This window comes from Ahaetulla prasina, chromosome 1 (genome assembly GCF_028640845.1).
Source record: "Ahaetulla prasina isolate Xishuangbanna chromosome 1, ASM2864084v1, whole genome shotgun sequence".
Lineage (NCBI taxonomy): Eukaryota > Metazoa > Chordata > Lepidosauria > Squamata > Colubridae > Ahaetulla > Ahaetulla prasina.
The window spans coordinates 292,316,801-292,330,909 of NC_080539.1; the positions used below are offsets into that span (position 1 = coordinate 292,316,801).

The 14,109-nt window shown below is 42.6% G+C and overlaps 1 protein-coding gene across 1 annotated transcript in view; it reads left to right on the top strand.

Annotated features, from left to right (window-relative positions):
• The window catches only part of HSD17B12 (hydroxysteroid 17-beta dehydrogenase 12), a 62,953-nt gene that overhangs the window by 24,495 nt on the left and 24,349 nt on the right, over positions 1-14,109 (top strand). The window contains exon 3 of the mRNA XM_058161701.1: positions 8,280-8,355. Coding sequence (XP_058017684.1) covers positions 8,280-8,355 — 76 coding nt within the window. The remainder of the gene's footprint in view (positions 1-8,279; positions 8,356-14,109) is intronic.

Sequence of the window (14,109 nt, forward strand, 5' to 3'; positions counted from 1 at the left end):
CCGTACCTAGCCATGACTTTGGTGTTATAATATTGCTAAAATATTGCTTAATTTTGCAAGAATGCAGTTGGTTTGATGTCTATATACTCCATCTGATGATGTCCATGTATTGGAGCATCATTTTGGTTGTTTGAAGATAGTGTTAGCTGTGAAGAATTCATTGGAATAGCAGAGACCGGCTAAACTAGTCTTCTGCTTTGGTTTCCTAAACTATATAATCAAACCACATATTCCCCTTTAATATTTCCAACTTTGGTATTTCAATCTTCAGTCACAAGCACCACATCTTCATTGCTTGATGATTTCAAATGGAATTTGCTCATAAAACTCAACCTCTTCTCCTGCTTTGTGGTCGGAGCATATAAGTGAATGATTGTCATATTAAAGGGTTTTTCACCAAATCTGATCAATATTATTTGGTCATTGATGTGCATCATAGCCAAGTTCTGTTATTACTATACTCTTACAAACGATAAAAACAACATTGTTTCTTCTTTATTTTTATTTTTGCATAGTAAACAGTGTGAACGTCTGAATGAAATGTGCAATCTGGATCCATCATAATTCACTGATGTCTTAGATATCAATTTGTAGTTTTTTCATCTTTCACTGTATGGAACGTATTCATATTCATGCTTCTTATGTTCCGTGTTCCTGATACAATTCTATCTTTGCAGCCATCGATTTTCTTTTCCTCTGTGGCAGCATCAGCAACTGAATGTCCCAAAGACTTAATCTAGCTATGTCATAAACACTATTAGTGCACTCCAAAAGATCTTCAGCATCTCTTCAAGTAGCTTTTTGAATGCCATCTGACCTGAGAGGCTCATTATGTCCTCAGTCATTTGATATTTTCCATCCATGTGGGTTTTTTTGGTAAAAATACAGGAGTGGTTTATGACTGCCTTCTCCCGCATAGTATAAAACAATGTCTTTGCTATCATCACTAAAGTGATTGTGGAGACCGATGTTTTATATATAGCTGCTGTCCAGTATAAATGCTTGCTTTACCTGAGCAGCTGGGACGACCTTCACACCTTAGGTGACCCTGTTGGGAATATATACTCTTGGCGTACACTCCTGATGTTCTCCACTCATCCTTCCAGAACAGTCTCTCCCCCATCCAAATTTGGCACTAAGGATATATCATAAGAGTATTGTAGGTCAGTTACCTACATTCTGAATTACAATGGGGCATTAGAGTTTTTACTTATAATCTTTTTTACTTAAATGAATTTTATATTCCATAATGTGACAGTTTTGAAATTAATTACTAGTATGTCTTAAAGTTTTGTGTTTGTATTAGCATAGTATGCTGCCAAGATGTGCTAATCAGACCACATTTAGAAACTGATACTTGAATGGTAATTCAGTTCTCAATGTCGGGGGAAACAGCGGTCAGGTCTGGGGAAAATCCTCTTGCTTGCCGTAGGACTGAGTCTGCAGAAATTTTAGTAAACCCCACCTCTAGTAGCCTCCCCCAGCTTTTCAACTCAGTCCTTGCCAGGACCAGACGTGTCATTGCTTTCTCCTTCTTACCTGCTACAATTTCAAAATTTGAATATCTCTGCCAGCATGAAGGTCTTTCAAGCCTGAGTCCGCTGAGGGCCGGTTCATTTAGGCAGTAATCTGCCAACCGGCAAGTTCCTGGGTCAGCGACCACGGGCTTGTCCTGACGCGCGCCCAGAAGGCTCGCTGTTCCTTTAAAATTCCAGCGAGCGAACAGCTACAGCCCCTTCAAGCGGCTGGCTGCGGCGTTTGGAGTATTTTCTTTCCACTCCAATCACATCGCGTTTGTAGCCCTTGCGGTGAGCGATCTGCCTACACCTCAGCCTGTTTGGCTTTTGAAGGCTTCCGAGGATAATTTACATCGCGTTGAACCCCCTGCAGCGAGTGATTTGACTGGGTCCTAAAGCTATTCATTTCTGCCTTCCAAACCATTTATGAAGGGGAAGAGCCTAAAGCTTTCCGATCGCGATTGCAGCCTCTTTGGATGAGCAATCCCAGTCCTTTTCAACACATCGACCTAGGATTCGGATCGCCATTAAGACATTGCACTAGCGATCTTAATTCAAAGTGTTTGGCTGTACCTGTTGTGAGTACCTTTTTATTGCGGCTGCTTTTCTCAAACTTGGGCTGTTATTTTTGGTGGGTTCACAAATAAGATGGCGGATGCCAGTCTCGCTGCACCAGCCAAGAGTTCTAAGAGCAAGGGGCGGAGCCGCCATTTTAGCAACCCAGGGGAAGGTTCCTCTGGGGTTTTTACCCCATCTTCCTCACAGGGGACTCAGAAACAACCCAGTAAGCCATCCAAGCCTCAGTCTAGAGCAGAGGAACGTCTCCATAAGGCGATTGAAAAAGCCATCAGCAAATCATTTAAAAAGTCTAGTAAGTCAGTCAGACCAAGCCCAGAGGATATTTCTCCTTAGGGTGTTCAACCCTCTATCAACAATGGTTCAGCCTCCTACGTCTCCTGCCAATGCTGGAGCCTGGTCTCCTGACCAGTCTGGCACAACTGCTTTGCCTACCTGTTCTGAAGCAATGCCATTGTTCCAGTCATTTCCTAACCAATCGGAGGCACTTCCTTTATTTCAAATTTTACCTAGCTCAGACCAACCCAACCCAAGTCAGGCTTCTGCTGTCTCTTTATTTCAGCCTTTGCAAAATCAATCTGAAACAGCAGCATTATTCCAAGCTTGGCCCACTGTAGGCCAACAGGCTTCTCCTGATTATGCAACCACCAATCCAATGCCTCCTTTATCCGTGATAACTCAGACACCAAGGGTAAACGCACCTCAAATATCACAGCAATCCATTATTCAATTACCAGATTCATTTGGCATGATCATCTCAGAGACTATTCACCAAGGGGTTTCTCAGTGTCTTCAGCAGGGTTCCACTGCAGCACAACTGGATTATCATTCCCATAAGCACAGCTCCCATAGCTCAGGCTCTAGATGGGACACTTCTGCACATGATCACTGACAGGATCACTCCCCTGATTCAGCTAGCCAAGGCTCCCTCTCAGAAGAGGAGGACTCGAGAAAGTTGGCCCTTTCTGACCGAGGGTCTGGCCCCGGATCAGCCCTCCTTTGTAGGTTTATTCAAACCTCATCTTTTCTGGTCCCTGCTCTTTAAGGCTGCACTGGCTACCTGTGGTCTTCCGGGTGCACTTCAAGGTGCTGGTTACTACCTTTAAAGCACTCCATGGCTTAGGACCGGGTTACTTACGGGACCGCCTACTGCTACAGATTGCCTCTCACCGACCCGTGCGCTCTCACAGAGAGGGACTCCTCAGGGTGCTGTCCGCCAAACAATGTCGGCTGGTGGCCCCCAGGGGTAGGGCCTTCTCTGTGGGGGCTTCCACCCTCTGGAATGAACTTCCCCCAGGACTTCGCCAACTTCCGGACCTTCGAACCTTTCGCCGTGAGCTGAAGACATATTTATTCATCCGCGCAGGACTGGCATAGGATTTTAGATTTTATCTGGTTTTAATTTTAGTGGGTTTTATTGTTTTAAAGATATTTTAATTTGTGCCAAATTGAATAAGTTTTTTAAATATTATTTTATTCTGTATTTATTTGGTTGTTCTGTTTTTATCTGGCTGTGAACCGCCCTGAGTCCTTCGGGAGAAGGGCAGTATAAAAATTTGATTAAATAAATAAATAAATAAATAAAAACCTCCACCGATCTAGGCGCAGCGACATCAGCTCCTCTGGCCCAGGCCACCCAGGACCTATCAGGCCACTTATTCACGGAACTAACTGTGGTTTCGGAGACCATCCCGGCTCCAAAACTATTCGTCGATGTAGTACAGCGGCAGTGGCAATCTCCAGGTTCTGGGTCCAATCTAAATGCTCAGGACAAAAGATTTTACAATGTGGCCCCAGAGCTAGACAAATTGTTACAGGTGCCCACAGTAGATGAACCCGTAGTAGCCCTAACGGCTTCCTCTCACTTTACGGGTCCAGCGGATGAGTCTTTACATCCTGAAGAGAAACGTGTGGACCGTACCATCGTAAAGGGTCATCAGGCCTCTGCCTGGTCAGTCAGGGCCTCCACAGCAGCCTCGTTTTTCAACCGATCTGCCCTACTATGGATCAGACAACTCCAGAGTAGGATCCCATCAACAGATATCAGGTCCCATCAGGACATAAACAATTCCTTGGAATTCTCGGCTGACGCGTCGCTTAACGCAGCCAGATTCTCGGCAAAAGCCATAGGTTCCGCAGTGTCATCCAGCCAACTCCTCTGGCTCAGGCACTGGCAAGCCGACACCAGAAGCAAATGGTGTCTGGCAACCTCCCCCCGGCTGACCATCACCACGGACGCAAGCCTCTTCAGCTTGGGGGCTCACCTGGGGTCACATCTAGCACAAGGTCAGTGGTCGGCTCACGAGGCCAAACGCAGCATCAATTTTCGGGAATTGCGTGCCATTTTCTTGGCCATCCAGGCATTCTCGACGCAAATCTCCGGCCAAGAAGTTTTGATTCTAACAGACAACATCACGGCAAAGGCCCATGTAAACCGGATGGGCGGAACTCGATCTCACTCCCTCCTTCAGGAGACCTTCCGTCTTGGCCTTTGGGTGGAGTCACACCTCAGATCCTTGAGGGCCGACCACATATCAGGAGTGACCAATATTACGGCAGACTCCCTTAGCCAGGTTACGATCGATCAAGCGGAATGGGTTCTGTCTCCCACATTGTTCAACGACCTATCATCCCGCTTTGGCTGGCCTCTGGTGGACCTGTTCTCTTCAGCCTCCAATCACCAGCTTCCGAGGTACTACACACGATTCCCGTCCCATGGCTCGGAGGCAGTAGATGCTCTACGCAGCAGTTGGCCTCGGGGCCTACTCTATGCCTTCCCCCCTCTTCCGCTGATTCCCAGGGTTATTCGCAAACTCCTGGAAGAGAGAGCCGAATTGATTCTGGTGGCTCCATATTGGACCAGGAGGCCGTGGTTTGTGGATCTCCTTGCCCTATCGGTGCAAGATCCATGGCAATTTCCGGTGGACAAAGTGGTCCTTCATCAAGGACCCATAATTCATCCGGACCCTCAATGCCTTTGCCTAACCGCTTGGAGATTGAGCGGCTCCTCCTAACACGGGCCAACGTTCCCTCCAAGGTCATTCCTACCATTTAGGCTACCCGCTGCGAATCTACATCTCGCATTTACCAGGCCACCTGGCGGACCTTCGTCTCCTAGTGCGAGGCCCATTCCAGATCACCCACCTCAGCCTCTGTGCTTCACGTCTTGGAGTTCCTTCACGACGGCTTTGAGGCCGGACTCACACCAAACACCCTGAGGTGACAACTTGCAGCCATATCTTCCATACTTACCTGCGGGTCCTCTCAGTCCCTCTCCAGGGAACCTCTGCTACATGACTTCCTCCGTGGTGCCTCCAACCTGAGGCCTCCGGTGGTCCATCGTTTTCCATCATGGAGTTTACACAAAGTTCTGTCTGCCTTGACCCGGGCCCCGTTCGAACGGTTGAGGGAAGCTTCACTCTGGTTCCTCTCTTTCAAAGTTTCCTTCCAGATAGCCATTACATCGGCTCGCAGAGTGTGAGAACTTACAGCACTGTCTATTCGATGAGATCTGTGTATATTTCATCGAGACAGGGTGGTCTTATGCTTGGACCCATCTTTCCTCACCAAAGTTAATACGGTTTTCCATCGCATGCAAGAACTCATTCTGCCGAACTTTTGCCCGAACCCTCAGCGCCCACAAGAATTCATTTGGCATACCCTAGACGTCCGCTGTGCCTTAAAGATTTACATACACCGTACACAGTCGATACGAAAGACCAAAGCCCTATTCATATCATTCCAACCTGATCTATGGGGGCGAGGGTTAGCAAATTGGTCCTGCCCAGATGGATCAGATCTACAATAGTCAAGGCCTATAAAGGTCAGTCCCTTCCGACTCCTCGACATATTATGGTGTACTCCACTAGGAGCGCCTCCACATCGGTTGCTTGGGCCACCCAGGCTTCTCTGGAAGAAATTTGTAGGGCTGCAGCCTGGTCCAACCCGACGGCTTTCATTCGACACTACCGGCTGGACACATACGCGTCATCTGATGCAGCCTTTGGAAGAAGGGTCCTTCAGGCGATACTCGAGGATTCGGATTAGTCTTGTCAGCCTTCTCCCACCCGTAAGGACATCAGGCTTTGGTATGTCCCAGACCTGACCGCCGTTTCCCCCGACATTGAGAATGGGCATTGGCTTACCTGATACACCCCTTCTAGGAGAGGGGGAAACGGCAGTCAGCCCCACCCTTTCATGACCGGCCGACATGGGGGGGCCTTCGGGGTGGGAGAGCACTAATTCTTTCTCATTTCAACATGACACGTCAGTCTGCATCCATGTCCTCGCCGAAAAGCTGGAAGAGGCTACTAGAGGCGGGGCTTGCTAAAATTTCTGCGGTCCTACGGCAAGCAAGAGGATTTCCTCCAGACCCGACCGCCGTTTCCCCCTCTCCTAGAAGGGGCATATTAGGTAAGCCAACGCCCATTTTAATAGTAGTAACTTATTTTATACTTGTAACTAAGCTCATTATAGAATACAGAGAGTAAATTCTCATAGGGCAAGTGAAGTTTTCCATAGTTGCAAGATAAAAATCTCCAATTATACCAATTCCTATAGTGCTTTAAAAAGTCCAGTCTGCTTATGTCTTCTTTCTCACCTGATAATGCATCAGTTCCAGTGGCCTTCAGACATTTCTGCCATACATAGATTTGAAAAAATCCCAACTAAAGAAAAACAAAAAATATAGCACTATCAAACTCTAGTTACTGGATTTTTCTTGGCACCAAATGTTTCATTTAACTTCTCAATTAAGCTAATTGTTTGAAGAAGGTAAGGTCTGAAATGAGAATATTCCATACCGTGGATGGATGGCTTGTAACTTCTCCATTGCCCTTTACAAAAAAGTAATTGCTATATCTATCATGATTCCAACAGCTATCCTATCCTGGCAAACAACTCAATCAAGACTTGATTTACCACTTTGCATTAATCCAGATTAACCTCCACCCATTCATCAATTTAATCTAAAAGCTTGCCTAACTCCAAATGAGTCCAGGATGTGTAGAACTTTCAAATCAATAAAACCAAAAAATGGGTAGTGAGGGAAGCAGTGTGTGTTCTGGAAGAAAATGTTCTGCTAACATATACAATTATGAAAAGTGCTTCCCAACGACCTGAGGAAACATTGGGCTTTCAGATTTTTTTTCAAAAAAATAGGGTGATGGCGTAGTCCACAGTACATATTGCTTTCTCCAGAGTGGTTGAAGTTGACAAACCCTCCTGGATGTCTACTGCCACTCTCTAGACTGGCAAGCTGCAAAGGTGCCTTTATTCCATCCTTGCTGTTTCCCATTCTCTGGTAAACGTTAGAGGTTTTTATTCATATCACATCCCAGCAATATCAAGTCCAGTAAAAAAATTGCTTATTCTCTGTCTGCCCACTCCATGTGTCCATTTGAATGTGGTTATGAAACTTATTAAGCATTGCTAACTGTCTCTAGGGCTTGCGCCCCTTCCAATATCCTTATAGACATATTCCTGACATAGCAGTTTTCTTTTGATGAATCTGGAGTTCTGAACTTTGCTGAGGGGTTGAAAGTTATGTTTAGATTTTGTATCATAAACCTGAATAAACGGATAAGATGAAACTCCATTTTCTAGATTGTGTAGAGAAGAACCCTAGGTTTGTTTCAGCTGCATTCAGTGTAAAAAGAAATTAAAAACATTGACACAATTTTCTAGCTAAACTTTTACCTACTTCTATAAAAAATAACAATCTCCAAAACAGAAATTCCTGTGTTTCATATACCTAAACCTCTTTCAATTTTTTAAAATAGGAGAATCCATTTCAGTAAGGTGTTGCTTAGCATGCGGCCCTCCCGAGCTCCGTTTTTGCTGGCAGAGGGGTTGCAGGAGGCCATCCCAGCCGAAAACGGAGATTGGGAGCCCGTTTTTGCTGGCAGAGGCACCGCAGGCTGGTCCTTCGTTGTTTTGCCTAAGCCCCTTTTTGCGGGTATGTCATAATTTTAAACGGTTGCTAAGCAATTCGTTATAAGTCAAAGACTATTTGTGTATAAAATGCCTTTTTTTAATTTGAGACACTTATTTGGAATTAGGTGGGTACTAAAGTTTTCTTCTGGCAGAATCTTTGGATTCAACCCCACACTTGCAATTTTTAATAATGATTCTTAGCTTGTACAGAATTGTAATTAATCTTTTTGTTTTTGTTTTTTATTTTCTCAGTTAGCAAAAAGAGGAATGAAAGTGGTTCTTATCAGCAGATCTCAAGAAAAACTGGATAAAACTGCCAGTGAAATAGGTGAGTATTTTTCTTGGTTTTTCTTGATCAATTAAAAAAAAAACCTTCTGAATTTGACTCCTAGTGATTTCAAGAGAATGTTCATATAGTTTTCCTAAAAACAGAATTATTTTGCTATTGCTTTATTTCAGCATTCCTTTGTTTCAGACACTGGATTTTCTTGTGGTCTTCTGTCCAAGTACTAATCATGCATCACAGTGGTGGGTTTCAAATTTTTTTACTACCAGTTCTGTGGGTGTGGTTTGGTGGGCGTGGCATGGCTTGGTGGGTATGGCAGGGGAAGGATACTGTAAAATCTCCATTCCCACCCCACTCCAGGAGAAGGATACTGCAAAATTCCCATTTCCTCCCAATCAGCTGAGACTTGGGAGGCAGAGAATAGATGGGGGTGGGGCCAGTCAGAATGTTTACTACCGGTTCTCTGAACTACTCAAAATTCCCTCTACTGGTTCTCCAGAACTGGTCAGAACCTGCTGAAACCCACCTCTGATGCATGACCATATTTAGCTTTTATGAAATCAATTCTTTGTCACCACAAGATGGAGCTGACAAGAAAGAGCTACCTCTATCTCTTTTGGCTAAAAGGCAGGAGTTAGTTATTTACCAGTCATAGGCAGGAAGGGTGGGGCAAGAGAGCAAAGGTGCAGTCTGGGTTAGGTAGTTCTTTTGTGGTAGCTTCCTCCCTGCTGGTCACATCACAGAGGTTCCTCCCTCAGATGATGGTGATATTGTGGTCTGTCAGCAGCCTATGGAGCTGGCAACAGAATTGGTCAGTGATGAGGCTGCGGTACGGACTCTAGAGCCTCCAGAGTCTGAGATTAGTGAGGAAGAGGAACTGGAGGAGCCTGTTCCTAATGCTCGCATGAGAAGAGCTGCCAAAAGGCAAGGGCAGCTCAAGCAGAGAGGGCAACTCAGGAGTAGGGCCAAGAGATAATTGGCCTCTCCCATAAGGCTTAAAATAAGACCAGCACCGGTGTTTCAGTTTGCCGGAAAACAACATTGCATCTGTGTTCTTTGCTCTGTTCTCTGCTCTGATTTCTGGACACTTATCAGAAAGGGCCTTGGCAGTTTGCCTAATTGGACTCAGGTTCGTGATAACCAAAGAATGTGTGTTTGTGAGGCCTTTGTTTTATTTTGAGTTATTCGACGCTGGGAATGGAGTAATTCCCAGCTGTTCGAATAAAGTTTATTTTATCACAGACTGTGTTTGTTGCTACCTACTTGGGTCTGGGTCACAACAGGTGATGGCTAAGTTAAGGGCATCAGAGACAGAAATATATTGTACCCCAGTAGTCTTTTTTCTCCTACAGTGAAGTGGTCCCAAGCAGACTGTGCCATGATTCAGGCAGTCTGGGTGATGTTTACATTTATTTAAGATTTCTTTTGTTTTGCCTTTATCATCTTTATAGATAACTCAAGGTGGCAAATATACCTAATACAGATAGTTCTTGACTGAACAACAATAATTGACCTTGGAATTATGATTGGCAGTCAAGGTATCACATGGCCAGATTAATTTCTTTACATTTCGTGTGCCAGTCGTTAAGCAAATCCATTTTCCCTATTGGACACTTTTTGCCAACAACCAGAAGTAAATGCCAGAAACCTGTAAAAAAAGTTGAAAATCATGGTCATGTGACACCACAAACAGCTGTAAAGTTCTGCCAAGTACTCTGAATGCGATCACATGAACATGGGTGGCCATCGTAACTTTGAAAATGAGTTGTAAGTACTTCTGAGGAGATTTGTCATAACTTCTAATGGTCGTTCAGTGTCCAGCTATAAGTTTAGGATTACCTGTAGTATGTTCCATTTTTATTTACCAATTTTTATTTACATGTAGTCCTCAACTTACGACCACAATTGAGCCCAAAATTTATGTTGTTAAGTGAGAAATTTGTTAAGTGAGTTTTGCCCCATTTTATGACTTTTCTTGCCACGTTTGTTAGTGAATCACTGCAGTTAGTTAAATTAGTAACACAATTGTTAAATTAATCTGGCTTCCCCCTTGACTTTGCTTGTCAAAGGGTTGCAAAAGATGATCACATGACTCTGGAACACTGAGACTGTCATAAATGTGAGTCAGTTGTCAAGTATCCAAATGTAAATCATGTGATATGTACAATGGTCATAAGTGTGAAAAACTGTCATAAATCCATTTTTTCAGTGATGTTGTAACTTTGAACAGTCACTAAAGGAAGTGTTGTAGGTAGGTAGGTAGTCTAGGACTACCTGTATTTGAATTGAAGTGATTGTCTAAATTTTGTTTTTTTACAGTGATATTTCTGTGCTGTCTTAAATTCTGTATGGAGGAGAAGAAGTAAAGTGTAAATAAAATGGTATTTGGTATTTGGTTACATTTGTCACAGGCAGAGGTGGGTTTCAGCAGGTTCTGACCAGTTCTGGAGAACCGGTAGCAGAAATTTTGAGAAGTTCGGAGAACCAGTCAAAAATTCTGACTGGCCCCACTCCATCTATTCTCTGCCTCCCTATTCCTAGCTGATCGGGAGGAAATGGGGATTTTTGCAGTAACCTTCCCCTGGAGTGGGGAGGGAATGGAGATTTTACAGTATCCTCCCCCTGCCACGCCCACTAAGCCATGCCACACCTACCACGCCACACAGAACCGTTAGTAAAAAATTTTGAAACCCACCACTGCTCACAGGTAGCCCCACATAAAGCTTTTTATAGTTAGCTAGTTTGGATTCCGCTTCATTCTTCTCATGGCAATATCAGTTAAAGCTAGAGGAGTTAAAGTCCAACACATTTGGGAAATATAGGTTTGCACAAGTATATGGATAAGAAGCAAGATCGCTTTTCTGACAAAGACAGAATCAGCCTAAAATGATTTCAAAAACAATGAGATACTTTTCGACATGATTATCTGGACGTCCATAGAATCTGGAAGAACTGCAAAATAGTGCATTTACAGCTGAAAGAGCTATATAACACTATTTGTACTTGATTTAGAGTAGTTGGCTTTCCTGTGCACAATATCTCTGAATTATCAGAGTTTTTATGTCAAAACTCTTTCTAGATGCAACTTCATAAATTAGCTATTACTAAAAAAAGTTAAACAGATTACTAAAATCACCATATGCATCCAAGGTTCAAAACAAAGCTTAGCTATCCACAAGAGTGTGTATGCGGTACAATTCATACAGGAACCTCTGGGCAGGTGTCTGCCTTTCAACAAGGCTAAAAATAGCCCTCATTATCATAAGCATGAGGAACACACTCAGACATGAGCAGCATCATGACAACCTTGTGGAAGAAGTTTAAAATGAATATAATCTTCCTCGTGCTAGATCATTCAAGTGTATGAAAGGTTCTTTAATAAGATTCATGTTTCCTGCAGCTCTTTTGCAATAGTTGAAAAGATAGGGGATTTACCCCCTTCCCCTCCTTATATTGATAAAACATTGATTATAAAAACATCTTCTGTTTTCCAAGCAGAAGGCTCCCTTACTACCAGATCATCTTGGGTGTCATTGAACATATTTTATGTCATTTTAGTGGCAGAACAAAATTCCCCAGCCTTCTCATTACCACCGGTGATTTCAAAGGGTAGGTGTCAGGCGCAAGCAACCAGAGCCACTCATAAATAGCTTAAGTGAGCAAATATATTGTCTTTTACCTATGTTATAAGAATCCCCCCAGATTGATTGTGTTCCCCTGAGAAAGACCAGATAAAGCTCCATGGATCTTGGGGGAGGTCAAGCTTATGCTGGTTGCAGCTGTACAGCTATTCCAGGGTGGGCCCCCGCTTGACTCTTGCTTCGAGCCTAGCTGGCAGTTTGCCAACAGTAGAACAATACTGTACAAACCACAATCTAGTGGTATAAATTAAACATATTGTAATATCAATAATTAAAAAATGGTTCCCTACTTTTCAATTCCATCATATCCTGGGCATTATGTTTTCTGTGTATTTTTAAACAATTCCTGGAATCCAATTTTTGCTTACAGAAGAAAAATATGCCAATGGTATAAAAGGCTAGGAGGAAAAATACTTCAAGGCAGTATAAGGTTAACTAAGCTTGATATTTCCACAAGGAAAGACAAATACTTCACATGGAAGAAGTTGGTTTAAAAACCCCAAACAGATCTGTTTTTCCAGTGCAGTAAAGTCTAAGGCGATGCCTCCTAAACTTTTTCTTTTATTACCCAAACTGCTTACCAGAAAGTCCTTTTCCCCCACTTATCAGAAAATCCTTACTTGAATGTCCCCTTTGTGTTTGGATAATGGGTTTGTGTGTCATTACCCAAAGAAAAACCATTTTTATGCAATTTTGGGTAGCTTATCTATGTTTGGGAATCACTGGTCTAAGATATTCGTAAGACATTCCAGTTGTTTTGCTCCAAGATACGTTCCGTAAATTTTGTGCAGTTGTAATGCAGAATTTGGATAGAGTATACCTGTGGAAATTGGAGTGGGTTTTTTTATATTTAGAGCCAGAAATCAAATGTGTTGTATTGATATTGTAATGTGACTCATATGGGTATGCAGACAAGGCAGTAAGGTATGTGTATATGTAGGAAGGGTATGTGGTTATTAAAGACTGTTCAACAAAGTTTTTTATAAAGATAAATTCAAATAGGTAAATCACTCAGATAAATTACTCTTAATAGAAGAACACTGAAGAAGTAAAAAGAAGTAAAAAGTAAAAAGTTCAAGTTGCCAGTGATTTTGTTTGCTAAAAGACAAGTGGTTTGTTTGATTCCACATTACTTTATGGCTTTGCTTTTGTGTTGATTTATCTGCCACCATCTGCCTAGAGTTGCCTTTATGATCAAGACACTAAGACTACCTAAAAGTAAGGTAGTATTCCATACTGCAGTAATTTGGTGCAAAATATTGTCCACAGAAAATATAGAGTAGCTTTTGCTTTGCTGATTTAAACAAATGCTGAAACATAAGTAAATAGATGATTGAATACAACTTACACATATTTGATCGTATTGGGGTTTACCCATCCATGAACTTGTTTTCATTTGTAGAAGAAATCAGGGTCCTGTAAATGTTCCCTATAGGAGGAAATAGGTAATGAGTTTTTCTGAACTCCCTCCAGTCTGTTCCTAAAGTCACAGGTGGGGACTTGATGGGAACCAGAGGGGGTGGGAAAATGATAAGAAAAAACTACTATAGGAATTCTATTGAGCACACTTCTGGATTCAGCTAATTCTAATGTGTCACAGAAGTTTCCCCTTGGATAGTCTCTGTGACCTTAATCTTGAATTATAGAACTATCTTCAAACTACAAATATAAACTATTATGTAGTGCTTTCTTTTTTAATTTTTATTAGTTGTGATCCAAATGATCTGTTCATACATTGTGATTTTTTAAAAATCAGATTTCAATGTTGAATTGTTAATTGTGGTTTTAAGATTATAAATATTGTTTTATTGGCTGTAGGCCATCTGGAGGTGGTTTTAGATTGGCAGTTATACAAATGTTAGAAGGCAGGCTTCTCCAGGCAGACTGCTTTCTGGGTTTTATAGTGATATTTAACAACAAAGATGTAGACAGAAAGGAGATTCTTCTTATAATATAATATAACAACAGAGTTGGAAGGGACCTTGGAGGCCTTCTAGTCCAACCCCCTGCCCAGGCAGGAAACCCTACACCATCTCAGTCAGATGGTTATCCAACATTTTCTTAAAAATTTCCAGTGTTGGAGCATTCTTAATGATTAAAAATCTACCTACAAACCTTGCTGTGAATGAAAAGCTAGTAAGGCAGTACATCAATA